This window comes from Budorcas taxicolor, chromosome 13 (assembly GCF_023091745.1).
Source record: "Budorcas taxicolor isolate Tak-1 chromosome 13, Takin1.1, whole genome shotgun sequence".
Classification (NCBI taxonomy): domain Eukaryota; kingdom Metazoa; phylum Chordata; class Mammalia; order Artiodactyla; family Bovidae; genus Budorcas; species Budorcas taxicolor.
In genome coordinates, this window is record NC_068922.1 from 70,603,458 (window position 1) to 70,624,871 (window position 21,414).

A 21,414-nucleotide genomic window follows, 5' to 3' on the forward strand; every position below is an offset into this window, starting at 1 on the left:
TCTGTTCCCACCACCACACTATGTGAGACTAGAAATCAACTAGAAGAAAAACTGCAAAAAACGCAAGCACATGGAGGCTAACTAATATGCTACTAAAGAACCAATGGGTCACCGAAGAAAAGAAGAGGAAATAAATATCTAGAGAGAAAGGAAAAGAAGATGGTCCCAAACCTATGGGACACAGAAAAAAGCAACACTCAGAGAGTGGTTTATAGCGATATAAACTTAGCTGAGGAAACAAGAACAATCTTAAATAAACAACCTAACCTTATAGCTAAAGAAGCTAGAGAAAGAAGAACAAACCCCCAAAATTATCAACAGGAGAATGAAAGAAATCATAAGGATCAGAGCAGAAATAGAGACTTAAATTTTTCAATGAAACTAAAGCTGGTTTTTTTGAAAAGATAAAACTGGTAAAACTTGGGCCAGACTCATCAAGGAAAAAAAAAAAAGAAAAAGGGAGATGGCCCAAATCAAAATTGGAAATGAAAAAAGTTACAACTGACACCACAGGAATACAAAGGATCCAAAAAAAAATTACTAGGAACAATAACATGCCAATAAAGTGTACAACCTAGAAGAAGTGGCCGAATTATTAGAAAGGTGCAATCTCCCAAGACCGAGCTAGGAAGAAACAGAGTATGAACAGACCAGTTACCAGTAATGAAATTGAGGCAGTAATTAAAGGCCCAGCAAACAGAATTCCAGGACCAGATGGCTTCACAGTTGACTTTTACCAAACATTTTAGAGAAGAATTTAATATCTGTCTTTCTGAAACTATTCGAAAAAACTGCAGAGGAAGGAAAACTTCTGAACTGATTCTATAAGGGTAGTATCATCTTGATAAAAACCAGACAAAGATATCACAGAAGACAAAAAACACTCAGGTCAGTATCATTGATTAAATGTATATGCAAAAATCCTCAACAAAATACTAGTAAACCAAATCCAATGATACATTAAAGGGATCATACACCATGATTAAGTAGGATTTATCTCAGGGATGGAAGGATGTGTTTTGATAACTGCAAGTCAATCCGTGGGATACACCATGTAAACACCTGAAGAGGAGAAACCACATGATCATCTCAGTCGATGCAGAAAAAGCTTATTCAACACCCCCACTTATGATAAAAACTCTCCAATAAGTAGGCATAGAAGGAACATACCTCAACATAATAAAGGCCGTATAGGACACACCCACAGCTAACACCACGCTCAGCAGTGAAAAACTGAGAACATTTCCTCTAAGGTGAGGAACAAGACAAAGCCCACTCTTTCCACACTTATTCAACACAGTGTTGGAAATCGTAGCCATGGCAATCAAGAGAAGGAAAAGAAAATCAAAACCGGAAAGGAAGAAGTAAAAACTGTCACTGTTTGCAGACGACTATGTGGTCTCACCTACACGTGGAATCTAAAAAAATACAACAAGCTAGTGAATGTAACAGAAAAGAAGTCTCACAGACATACAGAACAAACTACTGGTTACCAATGGGTGGGGGAGTGGGAGGGTCCAAGTGCTGGGTGTAAGATAGGCACAAGGATGTATTATGGGGAATCTAGCCAGCATTTTGTAATAACTGTAAACGGAAAATAACCTTTAAAATTCTGTAAGTTGATTTTTACCATTGTTTTTTAGATTCCATGTATACGTGATATAATACGATATTTGTCTCTCTCTGGACTCACTTCACTCAGTATGACAGTCTCTGGGCCCATCCGTGCTCCTGCAGGTGGTGTTATTTCATTCTTTTTGATGGCTGAGTAATAACAGAAATAGAGTCACAAACGTAGAAAACAACTTATGTACGAAGGGGCCAAGGGCAGGAGGGATATATTGGGAGACTGACATTATATACACTACTGTATATAAAATGATAACCAATGAGTACCTACTGGATACCACAAGGAACTCTACTCGGTACTCTAATGACCTATATGGAAAAAGAATCTAAAACAGAGTGGATATGTGTGTTTGTATAAGCGATTCACTTTTGCTGTATAGCAGAAACTAACACAACAGTGTAAATCAACTATATTCCAATAAAATTAAAATATTTCACCCAAAAAAGTTACAGAAAAAATTTAGATTTACAAAAGAAACAAATGGTTACAGAAACTTGGGGAGAAGAGTTTATGGTTTCTTCAGGCCCTGGAAATAGGGGTTTCAAAGAAGCCCACTTGCTTCTTTAAACCCACCAGGACCCAGCTAACCTGGGGTCACAGGTACACTCAGAAACACTTTGGTATTCTATTCCTTAGACGGTTTTGAAGTGGCTATGTCTCCACTGTAGAGTCCTTAGCCCAGCCTCTTCCTACCTTGATCCCAGGGCTCGCCTCTCTTTCTTACCCATCCCTCTGGGAGAGGTGGTGCTGTCTGCCCATAGGGAGGGCCTCGCCACTGCAAATGCCCTCGGGAGGGCTGGTGACCACACCTGGGGGGCCGGGGAGGGAAGGTTGTGCAGCACAGCTGCTGCTGATTTTGAAATGGCTGCGCTTCTCCTGGAAAAGCAGAGGGACTTCTGCTATTTATTGTCAGAACAAGTTAAACCAAGCGAAAGTCATGAAGCCTGTGTGGACAGTCCTGGAACAGCTGCCATGCATTATTCCACCTAGTGACCTCCACTGCTGCCTGGGCCACGGAAAGATGTCCTACGGGGGTGCGTGTTCACACGTGAAATCTAACAGACATGAAGGTTGCCTCTCAGTCAGACATCATTTTCTTGCTGATGGAATCAGAAAGCTTGTTAGTCGCTGAAATAAACATGTTCTGATGATTTAAATCTAGCAATATGGGCCTATTTTTGGAATAAACAATCCTCAAGTGTATTTCTGTGCACCTCAGTTATGACTTGCATTAATTAATAAGTACTTTGATAAAATGGAAAAGCCAAGTAATACAGCTTCCAGAAATGAAAGCCTGTATTATCAACGTCCTTGTGATCCATAAGAGGGAATCAAATCCCAGGCCACCTAAAGGTGAAATGAATTACTAGTATTTTTAAGAGGAAAGTATGTTACCTAAATTGGTTTTGAAATTCAGATAAGTAATGATGAAACTTCCTAAAATAAATTCCACAAAGAGAGCAAAACATATTATTGGGTTTAATACTGTGGCCAGTAAGGAAGAGAGACCGTTAGGGACGAGGAGGATGTGAGGGCGGGGTGGGGAGAGAAAAGCACCGGGGCGTAATCAGAGCACATGCGCCCCTCCTCCTCCTCCGTCCACCTCGCCATTCACAAGAGAAATACTGCAACTCCATGTAGTAGGTGGAAACTCACTCATGATGGGTGCATCAGAGCTTGTTTCTGGGAAGGAAGCAGGGAGTTTAGGAAAATGTCTACAGAGGAAGGTAGGGTGGGTGGAAGGCAAAGGTTCAGAAAGAGATAACAGAGATGGCTGAATTCCTCAGCTTAATAAGAGAACGGCTTTGGGGGGAGGAGGGGTGGAAGATCGGGAGGAGGGACAGAGAAGGTAGAGGGAGGAAAAAAGTGGTTTGGGCAACAGGGTTGGGGGAAGACATGCTGCTGGCCAAGCTTGAGGAGCGAGGTGGGGTTTAAGAATGAGGATGTGTCAGACTTCCCTGCTGGGCCAGTGGTTGAGAATCCTCCTGCCAATGCAGGGGACATGGCTTTGATCCTGGGTCTGGGGAAATTCCACATACCTTGGGGCGACTAAGCCCATGTGCCCTCGAGCGGTGCTCCACAAGAGAAGCCACTCTAATGAGAAACCCACGCACCACACAGCCTCAAACTACAACCCAAACGGAAGGGACAAGGATGCGCGATGTTCAGCCTTCAGCCACGGGCTCCGCTGGGACATGAACCCCACGCTGCCGCCAGTAGAGGCTGAGCTGGATCTCAGAAGTGGACGTGAACACAGAACCCCCTTGGGATGCCTGGAAATCCTGGGGGTGCACAGTGGGCTTTCCCACACAATGGGGAAAAGGAAACAAAGCCCATCTGATGTAAACCTTCAAAGATAGAGTGGGTTTGGCTGCCATCTGAGGTACACGAGTTTCACAGGTGATAACATCGAGACTTCAACAAGTTAAGAGACTGGCTTAAGGTGACATGGCAAGTGCGTGGCAAGGCTAGAACTTGAACTCAGGTCTCTTGACCCCTGACTCCTTATTCTTCTGTTCCAGTGGGTTTAGAGACAGAGATATGGCCCCTTGCAAAGGTCAGACCTGGGACTTGCAGAGACACAGACTTGGGGGTTGTGTGTATTTTGGTGGCATGTGAGGCTGTGTTTTTACAAGCTGAGATAAAAATGGGGCTAGAAGTGCTTGCTATTTGCCTTCCAGGCACAGTGACAGGAAAAGACATCTCTGAAACATCACCTCCGCTTTTTTCCTGGGAGGATGACAAGCTTGCCTCTCTCACTTCTAGAAGCTCGGTGGGAATGCATGTCCTCGGCGCCCATCCCCTCACCTTTGCACCCTGATTTGCATCACATGAAGTCTCAGATTTCCTCCGGCGGGAGTTCAGAACTGGGCGACACAGCTCTTGCACAAGCTGGGGCTCTTGCTTGCTTTAAACTGAGACATATTCCTTCCTGCTCCGTATACCCAGGTACCAGCAAGCCGGTGCTTATCAGATCCCGGGGCCCTGGAAGCCCTGTTGTTTAGATGGTGGTGAAAGTCTTCACCATGCCTGGTAGGGGGCCCTGGGCCTGGGTCGGGGTGGCTATGGGAATCTGGACAAAGCCTGCCTGGGCCTCAGCTTCCTGACCTGCAAAATGACAGGAAGGGGGCCTGGTCAGACCAGCGGATTCCACAGTGATGGCCGTGAAGTTGGCAGGAACAGCCCAATGAGCTATCTCCAAGGTCTTCAAAAGCCAAAGGGGGGTCACACCATTTTCCTCATGGAGGACACCAAGACTGGTTTTAGAGCGCCTGATTGTCTTAGAGCTACAGTCTGCAGATCAGAGATTGAGACCCTTTTGATTGTGGAAAAGATACAGGAAGATGAACAAATTCTTAATTAGTAAATATAGTTTGGAAAATAAAGGCTTTACAGAGTGGCAGGTCTTTGGAGGGAAGACATAGGAAATATTGTAAGGTGTTTATAAAATCTCTAAGATTTCAGCGAGGTAAAGTGTACTCCCTAGAATTAGTGACGAGTAAAATACTGCGAGGCTCGGGGGGTCCTCAAGCAGAGCCAATATAATAAGTGAGCAGAACATTCGAGCATGCCAAAGCCCCATGAGTCTGAGCGAATTCTGGAAGACAGTAAAGGACAGGGAGCCTGGTGTGCTGCAGTCCACAGGGTTGCAGAGTCGGACGTGACTCAGTGACAAGAAAAGCCCCAGCACGTACTCTATGGAAACAAGAGAAGTGAGGCTGGGGCCCGGTGACCCCACACCTGCCTCCGGGCTGAGGGGGGGGTATGCTGGTCATCCCCTGCTGGTTCCCCCGGTGCTCCCCACAGCACTTGGGGGCAGTGGGACAGGCTGCCTGGTCCTGGCTCTCCCATCCCTTTTGCCTCCAGCTCGGCTTCTCCCTGTGGCTTGAGGGTCCTGGCGTCATGGTTTCAGCTGAAGATGTCTCCAACCTGTCTGATGCCCAAGGGAGTCTGGGAGGCAGACATTACTTCACTAGGTCAGCCGCTCCATGGGTAATGGGGATTTTTGTGTGCCTGTTTTGTGCACTGCTGTGTCTAGGGTAGTGTTCAGCACGTGGAAGGTTCACCATAAATGTACGTTGACGAGCGCCTGACTGAGTGTGGCCCAGAAAGCCTGTTCCTGGACCTTAAGAAAGCCCCCTCTGGCTCTGCAAGCCTCCTGCTGCTGGAGGGACGGTCATCTGCCTTCCTCTTGGCTCTCCCACCCTGCTCCTGATGGACCCTGACTCAGACATGGATTTCTCCAGCTCAAGCCGCAGTCCCGTACCCCAGGCTGATTCTGGATTTCCCCGGGATTTCAGTCTCATACTCTGTGTGGGCTCTGACCCCCACACCTCCAGGTCTGAAATTCTGTTTTCAGTTTTGCTGTCTTAGCTTCCCAGGGCAGCTATACTGAATGACTACACATGTAGTAGCTTAGAGCCACACAGATTTCTTAACTGGGGGTTAGAAGTCTGAAATGAGTCTTACAGGGTTAAAGTCAAGGTGTCAGCTGAGCTGTCTGTGTTCCTTTCTGGCGTCCCAGGGGAGAGGCCAGTCCTCATCTCCAGTCTTAGCAGCTGCCAGCATCCCTCAACTTGTGGCCCCATCACTCTAATTCCTACTCCCATCACCATGATCTGTTCCTGACTCTCATCCTCCTGCGTCCTGAAAGACTCTAACAGTAGACCCACCTGGATAACCCAGGGTAACCCAGGACAATCCATGTATTTCAGGATCCTTAACTTCACCATATCTGCAAAGTCTTGCTTACCATGTAAGATAACAAGCTCACACATTTAGGGATTTGGATGTGGACATCTTCAGGGCGGGGCAACAGTCTGCCTACCACATGGACCCTGCCCACAGCGGGGCACTGAGGATTTCCTGAGCTTTCTGAACCACATGGTGGGTGTGGCCTGGCCATGAAGAGGGCATCTCTCTGGTGTCTGCTCCCCATGGATTCTGGTCTAACTGTAGAGCCCACAAAGATGGAAGAGATCTTGTCAATGTACTGGGTGTGATTGAAGAGGTTCTGCCTGACCTGCCCATCAGAAACCAGAGCATCATTCGCTAGATGTTGTGGTTAAGATACTGCCAGACTAATCTGACCACAGCCCTTTGGAGTCCCAAAGAGCTTTAAAAAAAAAAAAATCTCTAAGATCAATGAAATTACTTTGGGAGTCTTTATCTCAAGCCCCCACTGCTCATAATTATCTTTGAACAGCAGCCACTATGGAGAATGGAAAGACCTGTGGCTGGGGGTGGCTGGCTCAATGCCACAGTATAGGATTCTGAGTGGAAGCAGACAGATTTGACCAGTGGTGCAAGAAAATAAAGCACTTGGGAATCTCATCCTCTGCACTACCTTATTTTGCTACAAAGTACAGAGAGTCAGCAACACATGCCCTTACCAGTTGGTCTAGTCAAACCTCAAGATGTGGCACTGGTCCTCCCGGGAGCGATCTAACAGTGCTCGGGACCCGGGGCAGACCTGTCCTTGTTGCCGGACTGGCCAGAGCCACCGTGGGCTGCCTCGGCGTGGGCACGCTGGCGACAAACGTGTATGCCACTTCAAAGCACCACCCCGCCAGGTGCTGAGGGCGGCTTTTCTGATGCTCACGCTGTGTCATTGTTTATTTTCGCAAGGCGCCCAGCTGTTGTGGTGATGATATTTATATCAATAAGTGCTCCATTCATCTGCTGATTTCAGGGGAGGCTTGCCAGCTGCATATGGCAGCCAACCTCAGGGCACTTCTGAGCCTGATGTCTGTGCATTTAGAGACTCAGCTCTCAAAGCCTGCACCGACAGCTGGGGCTGAAAGATCTTCATTCACTCGAGAGCCACCCTTGAACAAGGGGGTCCTACAGCCAGTGACCTCGCCCCTCTTGCTTTCTTAAATATCCAGTAGTGAGGTGCTTTGAAACTCCTCCTCTGTGCCTGGCCTCTGGTTTTGCAAAAAGAATTGTTGGAAGAAGGGCCCTGCTTCCCTCATGCTTTCATGGGTTCATGTGTCACTCTTTTAGGCAAAGGAATAGGGTGGTGATGCCTTCTGACTCTGGAACTCTGCAGGGGTCTTTGTTTTATGGGAATCTGTTATATTTCATGCTTATCTCAGATCCAGACCTTCCATTGTTTGGGTCCTAAACTGTGGTGTCATCCTTGCTTCCTCTCTCTCTCAACCCAGCAGGATATTTTGTTGGGCTTATGTTCAGGATATTCCCAGAATCCACTCTGTTGCTACCGCCCAGGCTCAAGCCAGCATCACCTGTCACCTAGAGCACAGCAGAGGCCTCCTCTCTGTCCTCTGCTTCCACCCTTAGCAGCCACCCTCCCCCTTTCTGGCAACTTTCACCACAGTAGCCAGAGAGAAGCTGTGTTACAAAGTCAAATTACTTTTCCAAGTCCCTCCTCCACTCAGAACTTGTCGATGGCTTCCCATTTCTCTCAGAGTAAACTCACAAATCCTTCCTGTGGCCTCAGCCCGCCAAGGCCCCCAGGACCCAGCCCTGCTGTGTCTCCCTGGCTGGCTGCTGCGCTGCCCCAGACGCAGTGGCCTCGTCTGCCCCTCCATCATACACCCCTGGTGCGGGTCGTCCCCCTGCTTGGGATGCTCTTCCCTGAGATGGGCACGGGGTGCATTCTTGTACCTCCTCGAGCTCTGTGCTCAGCTGTGACCTTCTCAGTGCAGCCCACCTTCATCACTCAATTCCAGGTGCAGCCCGTGCCCCAAACCAGCCTCATCCCTGCCCTCTTATCTTTCTTTGTCCGCACACTTGTTACCTGTAACATATAATTGAGGTCGTTACAGACTGCCTGCTATTTACTGCCTCCCCTGCTTTAGAATACACGTCGCACAAGAGATGGGCATTTTCTGTTTTGCTTTCTCTGTCATGTTAATCCAAGCACCGAGAATAGCTTCTGGCAAGTAGCAGCTACTCGACAGATGTGGACGGAACGAGTGGACGCTCTCCTGAAGAAACGACTCCTGCGTGCACGTCCCAAGTTGTGCTCAGCTCTGTCCCCATTACAGCTGACCCTTGAGCAACACGGGTCTAATCGGTGCGGGTCCATTTTTATGCAGATTTTTTTCAACAGTAAGTAGTACGGTGCTACAAGATCTACAGTCCATAGGGTCGCGAAGAGTCAGACACGATTGAGCACGCACACAAAGGATCCGCAGTTGGTTGAGTCCATGGGATGTGGAATCGCGGATATGGCGGAACCTCGGAAGCAGGGTAACCATGGATATGGAGTGACCGTGAAGACAGAGGAGCTGCATCTCAGAGGAACCCTGTTCTCGGAGGACTGACTATAAATTACAAGTGAATTTTTGCTTGCATGGATGATTGACACCCCTAACTTCTGAGCTGTTCAAGTTGTAATCAGCTCCCCTCCCTGTCTTCCCAAACTTCCTGCTGCCTCTCCCACTCCTCCCCACCTTCCCCATCTTGGCCAGTCACATCCCAGAGGCCTGAGGCCCACGCTAGAACCCCTGTCACCATCCATGACTTCTCATTTCTCTCTCTCATCCAACAGCTCCCTAAACCTGTAGACCTCAACCCTGGAAACCTCTCCACATCCGACCCTAATTCTCCTGCCTCCCCCAGCCACCTCCTCAGTTCAGGTCACCCCCTGCATCTTCTGCACGTTTACAACCACCCCCTCCCCAGTCTCCTGGTCTCCAGGTTTTCCCCAGGTCCTGTTTTCAAACAGGAGTTCTGCCTCTGCCCCACGCCTGCTTCAACTCTGCGGTGTCTCTCCTCCCTGCACAGCAAGGACTTTCCACTTGTGCTCCCAGGCATACCAGGGGCTCCACAAAAGCACCAGTGTGGCCAACTTTCCTGATTGGGCCTCAGGAAGCCCAAAGACTGGTGTGGGTGGAGCTCCCGACCCCACCCCTGCTTCACTGGGTCGTACCTGTTTCTAAGGTTGGGCGTGCATGAAAACTTCCATTCTCAGAAAGGATGCTATTGCTTACGGAGTAAAAGTCTGATGTTTACCATGCTGCAGGCCAAGACCCCCACCGCAAGGGCAGCCCTCTGCAAGCTGGCCTGGCTATATTTTTCAGCATCATCACCCTCGTCTCCTCCTGACATACCCCCCTGCCCCACCACGCTGCCCCCGAAGCCGTCCTGCAGACAGGTGGACACAGTGACCCCACCGGGCCTTTGCCCTTGCTGTCCTGCTGCTCGGAACACACCTTCCTGGCAACTTCATCCCCCACACGCTGGATCTCTGCTGCCTTCTTCCAGGCCAAAGTCACCTTCCTTCTGAAGTCTTCCCTCACCCTCTGGGCAGAATTAATTGCTCCCTGTTCCCGGCCAGCAAGGCACTAGGTGGCTGACCTCTATTAGATCGCTGCCACATGAGGGGGGGACAGTTTGCTCATCTGACTCTGCGGCGGGACTGTGAGCTCCTGAAGGGCTGAGACCACAGCGCAGGCCCATTTTTTCCCTCTCCCCACACCAGGCCTGCCCAAGGCGAGTGTGCATAGGGAGCCCTCTGAGTTACTCTGGGCTCTTTTGAGACAAGAGTAAGGGGATGGGATTGCTTCTGAAAACCCTCAAAGGCCATCATCACTGCCTCCACCAAGAAATGGCTGCCCTGCCATTGGGGTGTGAGCCCCAGAAGCTGCCCCACGACCCGTGTCTGATGTCCCAAGTATGGATATATACTGGAGGCACACGGTGCTCGCAGCTGACACACAGGCAGGGGAACTAAGGCCCGGAGGCTGCTGGGACACAAGGCTCACCCAGGACAAAGCCAGGCCTCGGTGGGGTGATTGGGGGCCAAAAGGTCCATGGTTCAAGCCCCAGGCTCTGTCAGGCTGCGTCAGAGAGCAGGGGAGTCGTCGACTGCGGCCAGGAGTCAGTCTGCAGGCCTGGAGGTGCTCAGAGCTGGGGGAGGGGGCAGCCTTCTCTGCTCTCTGTGTGATTTGGAGCAAGGTTCTCACCAGCGCACGGGAGGGTGAAACAACAGAGTCTGGTCCTGGGAAACTTGGGGGCTGGACAAAGCCCATAGGCAGGGGGAGTCACCGCTGGAATTGGGGGCGGCTGGCAGGGGATCTCCAGCGTCTGCCAGAAGTTGAGCAGACTGGTTTGGTGCTCCCTGCCAGACAGAGCCCACTGGAGGGCACCTGGGCTGGGCAGCAGAGGGCTGTCTCTCCAATCCTTGGGCACGGCTGCCCTAACACGCCTGAGCTCCCTGGCCAGGCCGGGCCAGGCGTTCTCTTACCTGGGCAGTATCCAGCTCATTCAGCATCACCACAGAGGAGCAGTTATAATCGAACACCAGCCTCCAGAAGTCTGCCACGGTGTTGGGGAGAGGGTGTTGAGTGACCACGAAGGCGGCAGGCTGCTTGTGGCTCTGAAAAGAATGACACAGGCCTCGTGAAATATACACCCGTCAGCAATGTTCTGACGAGGAGGCAGCCCAGGAGGCTGCCAGAGGCCCCTGAGTCTGCCAGAGAGATGACACAAAGCCCCCGCCTGTTCTTATCTCTCGGTGCCCTGGTGGCAAAGGGGACCTTCTCGTAATGAACTCATTCTCCTCCCAACTCAGACATTTCATTGGCAAGGTGTCACTCGGGAGGGGGATTTCCCACATAAATTATTTATGTCTTGGAGCTCAGCAAAGAATCACCATTACAATATGAAAGATCCTGGATGCATATTTGCTCTGCTGGCCAAAACACTTCCTGGGATTAAAAGGGATATTTTGTGCCCCTGGGAAGGGAGCGTGGCTCAGTCCAGAGAGCCTCCTGAAGAGGCTCATGGTTCAAGAGGCTCACTTCTGCCCAAGGCTTGAATGAGGGCTGAGGTGGCCTGGCGGAAGGTTGGCATGGTGTCCTGTGAGCCAATGGGGCAGTGAAGGTGCCCAGGTTTTAGAATCAGGCAGACCAGGTTCAAACCCAGCTTTGCCAGTTGCGCATTAGAAACCACCCATTCATCCGTTTATCCAGCCAGCCATGCATTCATTCAAGCGCATTTATAGTGACTTTTTAAAATCAGTGCTGTGCACTGGCAAGCTATTAGATGGCTCCAGATCTCAGGTTCTTCAACTGGAAGATGGGATTCATAACTCCAAAGGCATGACTGTGGTGCAGGCTGAAAAGATATGCAGATGAAAAGAGCAGCGATGAGCCAGCTCTGAGCCCGCCGGCGGGTGGGAACATCCCTCACTTGGTTCTTCATCCTTGGCTTTAGTATCGAGGCCAACATACTAGATGCCCAGTACAGGTCCAGAAGCGACTGAAGAGACTCAGTCCTGGGTTACGGCTGGGGAACCGAGGCCCAGAGAAAACGGACTGGGTGAGCCTGGACTACATCTGAAGCGTTACCTGGCTGCTAGTTATTGCAGTATCCGTAAGAAGGTGTTTGAAAAGATTGGGGAGTGTCTCTGCTTGGTTAATGGTTTGTAGAACCTGAGAAGTAACCCATATTCTTAGCAAGCTTTCTTGAACCATGGTTTGTGCCTGTTTTCAGTGGAGCTACAAACCAGCAGGAGGATGGTGAGGGAAAGAGTTTGCACATTGCAACCAGGAAAAAATCTCTGGCAAAAAACTCTGCCAAATAGGAAACTTAAAGCACTTTCTATTGTTCTGTCGTCTCCTGGTGTCCTGGGAGCAAAGAAAATGCCTTGAAACTGTGGATGCCACAGATGCACTATGGGGTCTTGTCCCCAAGGGCCTTCTCCTACCACTGGGTCTAGCAGAACTGAATCTTGGAGAAATGAATATGGAGTTTCCCCCAAAGCCAGGCTTCAGCTGCAGACAGCTGGTCTGCAGACATTTCGAGACATGAGAAAGAATCTAGGCTTTGAGAGTCAAAAGTCTTGGGGTTCAGACCCCTGGCTCTACCCTTTCTGAGCTAGCTGACCTGCAGATAGTGATGGAAATGCTCTGATCTTCACTACCTCATTCTCTGACCATGGAAAGATGGGGACAATCATACCCAAATACAGGACGAGACAGTCTATGTCCAGGGTCTGACGTGCTGCCCAACACTCAGTGAATGTTAGTTTTCTTTCCTTTCTCCCTGTCTCTGTGATAAATGCTCTATTAGGCCAGCACGCCTGACAAAGCCTTATCTGAAAATATGTTCGAGATCCGTGCTCCTGCCGGGTTTCGGGGATCAGCCGGCAATCCATTTCATGGATAACATCATCCTTTACCAGGGGAAACATTAAAAATTAACCCAGAGGACTTCATATTTTTCTGCTAGGAGCAAAGCTGCCATGGTTACCAGATAATGCACAGACTGTGCTGGAATACAGATAAGGAGTTTTTTTTTCCTGTAAGAAAGGCAAAGACCCCAGTGATGGCTCACAAGAGAAATGCCCTGTGGACAAAGAGAATACAATCAGCCTCAGAGCCTGGCAGAAGGCATTTGACTCCGGGCAGCATCTAACCTACTAAGCAGAGGCCAGGAGCGTGCTTGATCCTTGGAAGAGGAAGGCAGGGAGGGGGAGTTGGGACAAGTGGGAGACAAAGCTGGGAAGAGCTTGGAGGTGTGGGTGCACACCTGACCCCCTCTCTCACCTCATGTGTGCACACATCTGCACATGTGTGTGCACACACACGCACGCACACACATGCATGCATACACACGCATGCACACGTGCACACACACACACGCACACGCACACAAACACGCACAACTGATCTTGGAAGACTCCAAGCTAAAGCCAGAGGTCTTCCCTCCACATCCACCTGTTTTATTGATCGAGCAAGCAAGACTCCCTGCTTCTGGACCCAGAGCCAGGTTTCCATGGAGGACTTGGGCACCCTGTGGGCACAGGCCAGGGAAGGCCCCCCATAGCTGAGATAGTCACTGACTTCTAGTCATCCCTCTGCTTCCAACACTTAGGATGCTTGGGGAGAAAGTTCCAGAGAATCAGCAGATCAGAGAGTTGGTTGGCTTTGACCTCAGGAGAATGTACCCCATGTTCCTTCCTGTTCTAAGTAAGATGGAGGTTCATGCAGGCTGGATGGACTTGATTTCAGGCATAGATGAGAAGGGCCTGGAAGGCTTATGTTGGTTCTTGGTCTGGAATCTTGGGAGGCAAGATGTCTGTGTCTTACTGGATCAAGCAAACTGAGGGGAGGCTCAAGGAATAAATTCTGAAATGTAAGATAGGAGTCCTAGGTTCCGGCTTTGTGACTAGTGCTCTAGAGTCTTTGAGCGAGTCTCTCTCTCTCTCTCTGGCCTCAGTTTCCTTTGTTGGAAAGTGTGTGGACGAGACAGGATGATACACGCTTCCTTCCTGCTGCAAACATCTCTACACCCAGAACTGGAGGGGTGACAACCGGAAGTAGCTGGAGGACCCAGGAGAGGTGTGTTCGAGTCAGGAGCACAGACCCTCTAGGGGAGGAACACGACCCCTTATCCCAAACCAGGCCTTCTGGGACTGGACGCTGAGAAAGCAGGAGGCAGGGCCGCTAACAGAGCAGTAGGAACCTGGCTGGCACGCAGAATGTTTCCTGAGCTTCAGGCTGCCAGTCAGCTTGTAGGTAGCAGGAAGGGGGACTGGTCAGGTCTGTGGCCTCACTGTCCCATCATGGGACTCACTTTAAGCTTATGATCTATTCTTTCCAGGATCTTTATAAATGCAAAGCAGTTAAAAGCACAGCGCTTAGATACAGGTTTGTACCAGAGCCTTCAGGGGGAGAAATGTCTTTGGGACCAACAAGATCAGAAGGAGAGGCTGACTGGAGTCGGGGCGGCGGGTGGAGGGGGATTCAGGGCCCATCCTCCCAGGCCGCAGTTGCCTCCCCCTTGGGAAGACGCTTTTCCAGGGAATGCCAGCCAGGAGCTTTCCCCGGCAGGGCTCAGCTTACATCCATCAGTGCGGCATTGATGTAGTTGCTGGATTCTCCATCCACCGAGATGAGGAAGGGCAGGCAGCGGTCCAGAGGCAGGACGTCCATGCTCCGATTCTTATCATGGTTCCGGGGCAGCAGTCCGATGCTGCAGTCCTCGGGCCGGACACGAGGAGTCACGATGTTGAGGGTCTGAGGGGTGCGAAGCAGATCGGCAGCCATGGCTTAGACAGTCACCCTTGAACAAACTCAGCCTGACCTCCCTCCATCGATCCTCCAAGCTTGCCCTCCAGACCCTTTCCCAGGACTGTTCTCGTCTGTGGTGACATTCTGTCTTCTCCTCCTGGCTGATCTGGGCTCTGGGGGCTGAGAGCCTCTGCCAGGGGCTGGGGCATGCCTCTGCAGGGCCAAAATTGCAGGGATGGCATACCCTTGTTGGGGCTTAGACCCAGTCTCTGAACACCTGCCCATCATTTGACCTAAGTTACTCCTCTCAGCCATCCTGCATGAAACAGAGGTCACAAGGTGGGGCGTGCGGGTAGGGAATCCCATAATGACTTTTAAGCCTCACTTGAAGTGTCACAGACTGAGGGGAGGGATTTTGCCAGCATGCCCCTGAGACAGAATGTGTGAGAATGGAAGGATGCTTAGATGAGTTGCCCAGGATGGGTGAGGGACCCCCTGGGAGGGAGCTCCAGCATGTGTACAAAATTTCAGGGCTTGTGTTTGGCAGAGTAAGTCTGGCAAGTGTGGGACCAGAACTGAATGGCCCCAACCAACAGACTAGATGCTCTGTGCAACACCAGGGCTCCGAGTGCCCCACCCTTCCCCAACAGTGCTCAGACTCTACTTGCAATCAACCGAGTCTACTTGTTGGAAGCAGCCCTAGACACTGGCCAGGCTGGGGGATCTGCCCACGGAACCAGGGACCCGCGCTGGCCCCTTTAGCCCCGAAGTGTCCTTGTTCCCCCTGCCTGTTCTCAGCTCCTGTTGCCCAGACGTGATCCTGACACTGACCTCAGGACAATGGGCTGGGCTCTGGTTTTGCCTCACTCCATGATTCAAGTGCAGGCCTCCAGACCGAAGCTGTCACCATCCTGGGCTCCAAGGGGCATCTGCTCTGCCCGAGCTGCACCCTCAGGTGATGCTTTGCAAAGTTTAATGTGCACCTGAATCACCCAGAGATACTGTTAAATCACAGACTCTCGTTTAGTCGGGCCGGATGGGACCCAAGATTCTGCAGCTTGAACAAGCTCCCAGGTGAAGCTGATGCCACTCATCTCAAGACCCCACTTTTGAATTGTGAGGGTCAAGGACAGAAATATTGAGACAACCTGAGTCCTTCCAGGGATGAAAGAGCATGAAATTCACACCTGTGTGTCTCCACCCAACCTGGACTAGAACTAAGTAAGACCTTAGTTCCAGAACACAGTGTTTTTTAAGTAAAAAAAGAAAGAAAACAATAACCAGGTGTCGGCAGCCACTGAGTGACCGGCCGGGGAGTAGTTGCTCATGGTTGTGCATTTTCTGTTCTGAAATTCCTTCTTGGCTGCAGACACTGGAAGGATACAGACACAGCTGTTCCTGCAAGGGGCGTCCCGGGACTGTGCTCCGCGGCACTGAAGCTGGCCGGGTCACGGGGCCCGGGCTGCGCTCGTACCTGAAACTCGTCTTTGATCTGGCTGGAGTTGGTCTGGGGGTCCAGCCTGCTGATGTTGTAGTAGAGCGAGCGGAACTCGCACACCGGGATGGCCGTGTTGCCGCAGAGACACGCTTCCAGGATGGCGTCGTGCACGAACACATACTGTTCCTGCCGGGTGGAGCGGGCAGAGTCAGGGTGCTGGGGGAGAAGCGGGGCCTGGAGCTTGCTGTCCACAGTCCGCCCTGCGCCTCTCAGGGGTGGGCGTGACTCACGCTGCAGAATCACTGTTTCCTGTCCTATGACCTAAAGGGCCAAGGGCTGTGTTTCCTGGTAGCTCTCTGAGCTGTGCTGGGTTTTGCTCCCTGTGTAAGAGTCTCTGTGTAAAATTAGAAACTTCTGGAAAGGGGCTAACTGTGTCCAGCCCGGGGCCCATCCTTTCACCTCTCCCTATTGAAGGCTGCTCACTGCAAATCCTCCAAGGTTCATGCCGGGGGCCTTTACTTCTGGCCCTGGAGGGCACACCTGGGCTGTGCGTGCAGGACGAGCCAGCAGGCCTGAACAGTTCCTGCCCTGGGAAGGAGGCCTCAAGCAATGCCAGGTGGAGACTTGGGGGTGAATGCCTGCGTTCCCTGTCTCTTGGATGGGAGACCTGAAGAGCTGCTCCTCACCATCTCATAGTTCCCCCAGCAGGACTGGGCTCCAGCTGTCCACAGGGTCAAACAGCTTGTAAAATACTTTCGCAGTGTTAAAGAGCCTGTCTTTCAGTTCCCCACTTGCCGACCCAGGAGCCTTGGGATCGGCCCCCAGGTAAACCACTAGCACTCCACTCTTGGCCTCAGGCTCTGCTCCGGAAGCACGGGTCACCCCTCTCTGCCAGCCCAGCTCTTTGTGCCTGCCCCAACCCTCCTGGACACCATCCCCCTTCTCTACGCCTTCAAGGTCTCATTCCCTTGGGAGAGTCTGCTCCAAGCCCACCAGGCAGAAGCTGGTGCTGTTACTTCCAGGCCCCTAACAAACATTTGTTGAGTGACTCTTCTGCAGGACTCGGCCCATCTCTTCATCTGAAATGTTCACCAGAGGCATCATGATGCTCTTATTAGAACGTCTGTCTCCCCTACCTGACAGCAGAGATCGTGATGCGTCTAAGGCCAGGCAGTGGACTGCTTCCACGAGCATGAACCTCGGGGCAGATAAAGCAGCCTCGCCAAGAAGCCTGCAGCCGGCCTGTGGGAGCTGGCTCGGAGCCCGCAGCAGGGTCCTAGGGTCTAACAGCCTGTAAGTGAGGAGACTGCCCGCAGAGCCAGTGGTGACCGGCCAGGCCCAGGGCCGTGGGGGGGATTTCTCCCTGCAGGCTGACGATGGATGCAGCTATCTGCCCCAGCTCTGCTGCCTGGGCACCTACAGCTGCATTAGAACCAGAAGATGGGGAGACCAGGGCTTCCAGGAGTGGGGTTGGCAGAAAAGGCTTCCTAGGGAGATGGTGCGGTTCAGAGGAAAGCACGCGGGCCTTGGGGTCACTGGGTCCCAAGTCCTACCACTATGGGGCTATGTGAAGCCTTGGGGACACCATTTTCCAGTTTCTTCATCTATAAAATGGGGGAACTAGCAGGAGCTACCCCTTAGGGTTGTTGTAAGGAGCAGAAAGAATATCCTGGGGTGATGCCTGGCACAAAATAGGAGCTTGGCAATAAAGATGAACCCCTTCCCTGTCCCTCACATCTGGGGCTCTCCATCAGGACCCCTGGAGGCCCGCCTCTCCCTTGCGGGCAGGGGTTGTGTGTTCTCTCTCTTGGAGTCCCTGGAGCCTGGCTTAGGAACACAGTAACTTTACCAAGTGAGCCAGTCCTGCACGGCCTCACGCGATACTCAGCACACAGTAAGCATTCAGTCAATGCCAGTCCTTTCCTTCTCTGTTTCCTCCTTCACCCAAGGCAGGGACCCTATTCAGAGAATGCCTGAAACTTGCCATTCAGTCATTGCTTAGATGCCCTCAGAGATGGGACCCCCAGCACCTTCCTCACTGGTGGGAGTCCTCGACCTGGGGGACCTCAGGCTGGCAGGGTTGTCCTAGCTTCTGTGATGTTCTCACCATAGCCAGCCACGTATCCAGCCCCTCCCGTTTCTCCCATGCCCAGGTCTCTTTCTGTAGGATGCCTCCAGCCCTAGCTCCTCCTTGGCCAGGGCTGCGGGTGGCCAGGCCAGCCTCTGCCCCGGGACTCACCTCCGTCTGCACCAGGTTGACCCTCTGGGCCCGGAGCTCACGCACGCAGTTGAAGATGTCCACCACCCCTTCGTTCTCGGCCATGTCGAGCATGGTGTCGATGGCGATGAAGCAGCCGGTCCTTCCGGCTCCAGCACTGCAAGAGAGGATATGGGTCTGCTTTAGGGACCCTGGGGTGGGGCTAGCTCTGTCCCTGAGGACCCTGCAGGCAGGCAGTATGCTGCACAGGTCAGACAGAACGCTCTGTCTGGGATTCAGTCAGAATCCCAGTCTTGGCAGGAGACCCTGAGCAAGTGACTAAACTGAGCCTCAGCTCTCTCTTTTGAACAGGCTGCCTGGTTTCTCTGAGCCTTAGTTTTCTCACATGTAACACTCCTGCTTGGGAGGACTGATCTGTTCATTTCAGCTTCACATAGCAATTAAGCGCTTACTATTTACAGTTAGATCCTTCAGATCAAATCCTGACTTGACCACTTACTAGCTGTGTGACCTTGAGTAAATGACTTAATCTCTCTGGGTTTCAATACCCTCATCCATAGAACGAGGCTGATAATAATAGCATTAATAGCACAATACATGTAAATTGCATGAAATTATGTTGAAAAAGCACAATGCGTGCAAATTGCTTCACCCTGTGCCTGGCTACACAGCCATTTCTCATAAACGGTTGCTACTTCTAGTCAACAAATATTTATTGAGCACTGGATGCTGGGCTCAGGAGCAGCGATGCAAAGATGAGTCAGACATGGTTCTTTCCCTGAAGGGCTAATAGTCTGGGGAGGGGACAGCACGGAGATGCAGAGAAGAGTAATATTTTTAAGTGCTTACTATATGTCTGGAATTCTCTTAGGTACATAATGTATCACTCAGTGTGTGTTAGTCGCTCAGTCGTGTCCGATTCTTTGTGACCCTGTGGACTGTAGCCCACCAGGCTCCTCTGTCCACGGAATTCTCCAGGCAAGTATACTGGAGTGGGTAGCCATTTCCTTCTCCAGGGGATCTTCCCAACCCAGGGATCGAACCTAGGTCTCCTGCACTGTAGGCAGATTTTTTACCATCTGAGCCACCAGGGAAACCCACAAAGTATATGTTGGCCAACCCATCTAATCTTCAGGACAGCCTCAGGACTGGGTACCACCCTGCTCAGGTGTGACAGGGTGGGTTGCTATGGAGACATAGACATGTGGCATCATGCAAGGAGGGCCTGATAAACACTTGCCACTGTCTCTCTTTCTTTCTTATGCCTACTCTGGCTGCTGTCTGGGATATGGGACTTGTTCAGGTGCCCAGCTGTGTCCGACTTTTTGTGACCCCATGGACTGCAGCACGCCAGGCCTCCCTGTCCTTCACCATCTTCCGGAGCTTGCTCAAATTCATGTCCATTGAGTCAATGATGCCATCCAGCCACTGAGGGTGAACATTTTACTGCCCTTGGATTGTCATGAGATGTAAAGCAGAGATATATGCAGAATGCTTAGAGTCCAGAGGGTGATCAGTATGCCTTCCTAACCCTTAGTGGCCTCATCTGTGAAATGGGGTTTCTGATTCACACTCTGCTGTTGTGATAAAGGCACATGGACACTGCCTGAGAAAGGGGCTCTGAGACAGCTGTAGCCCGTGGCGTCTCTCCTTGATCTGGCTCGAGACCTTGAGTGACGCGGGCACTGTCAGGGCAGAAGTAACCTGCATGCAGTTAGGAGCACGCGGGGTCTGTAAGGATGGACTGGGCCCAAGGTCACACTGGAAAAGAGGCGCTGGGAGGGAGGGAGCAAGCACACCAGCCTTCAGGTCTGGACATCTGCCCTCCTCTGACTCCGGATGCCCTTGGCACGACACTGCATCTCCATCCAGGAGGATTCATTCCCAATCTGACTTTCTGGGTCAGAGCTGAAAATATCCCTTTTCCATAATAAGGTAAAACCTGACACTGTCCATTTTCTCTCTCTGAAGGACCCTGTAGGCCAGTAACTGGTTTTTAAAATAACACAAATGAAGAAAAGCATACTTCCAGGGGGCACCCCACCACCATACCAAGAAGCTGAGGGGGAGCATCTGGGGAAAATGTTTAATACCCTGGTTCTGCCATTTCATACCTGTGCGACCCAAACAAAGCATCTACCTTCTCAGTGCCTTGGTTTTCTCATCTGTAAAATGGGAAGGATAACCAAGGCCACCTCTCAAGGTTGGGTGAGAAGTAAATGAAGTGACATGGGTGAAGTGCACGTGGAGCAGATGCTGTCAGAGCCAAGGCCGTGCCCTCAGGGCAACAGCAATAATGACAAGCTGCAACTGCTACTATTACTGTGGTTGTTTAGACCTCAGGACCCTGGTCTCAGCAGAAAGGGCTGGGCAGAGGGGACACGGACAGGGTACACTTAGAGCAAGAATAAAGGCCGCTGGAGCACCCCCTTGCTGAGACAGCAGCGTGGCCGGGGCCTCCCTGCCTGGGGGCCTTTCACTCACCTGCAGTGGACCACTATGGGCCCGGCTTCCGGGGGGTTGAGGAACTTGACCTGGCGGACGAAGCCCAGGAGGCCGGTGGCGTAGCAGGGGACGCCGTGGTCGGGCCAGCTGGTGAAATGGAAGAGCCGGAGCTCCCGGATCTCGTGGTAGCCTTTCTGAGGAGAGAATGGGCCTCTGTTCCTCCAGCTGCTGCCCCGCTCTCCGCCCTACCCAGCACCCACAGTGAGCCCCGACGCCACGAGCAGCCACATCCAGCCTCCCTGCTGTCAGGGAGGACAAGGCCCTCTGAGGGATGATAGGTGTTGCAGGGATTCCATATCTGCCACGTCCGGGAAGTTGGGGAGTACATATGGTAAACTGACCGCTCCGGGTCAGCCCTGCAGGACTTCTCAGGGCCTGAGCTGTGCTGATGCACACGCTGAGTTCCCAAGGGCTCTGATAACACCATGCTGTTTGCCCACAGGACCCTCTTTCAATAAATGCTTTATGGGACTTGTATTCAGCAGGACAGATTCAGAAAGATGGCAGCCTTTGACTCCAAGTTCAAGCTGTTTCCAGGGGAACATGAGGCCTTTCGGTGTCAGAGGACTGGTGTTCTTCAGTTCTCCAGTCTTGTCTACCACAGTCTCCGTGACTTTCAAAGTCAGACAGGCAG

The 21,414-nt window shown here is 51.5% G+C and overlaps 1 protein-coding gene across 1 annotated transcript in view; it reads right to left on the reverse strand.

The window, feature by feature from the left end:
* Positions 1–21,414, reverse strand: part of PTPRT (protein tyrosine phosphatase receptor type T) — an 816,693-nt gene that overhangs the window by 10,339 nt on the left and 784,940 nt on the right. The window contains exons 23-27 of the mRNA XM_052650453.1: positions 20,760–20,914; positions 18,297–18,432; positions 16,094–16,243; positions 14,452–14,625; positions 10,848–10,979 (exon numbers count right to left, since the gene is read on the reverse strand). Coding sequence (XP_052506413.1) covers positions 10,848–10,979; positions 14,452–14,625; positions 16,094–16,243; positions 18,297–18,432; positions 20,760–20,914 — 747 coding nt within the window. The remainder of the gene's footprint in view (positions 1–10,847; positions 10,980–14,451; positions 14,626–16,093; positions 16,244–18,296; positions 18,433–20,759; positions 20,915–21,414) is intronic.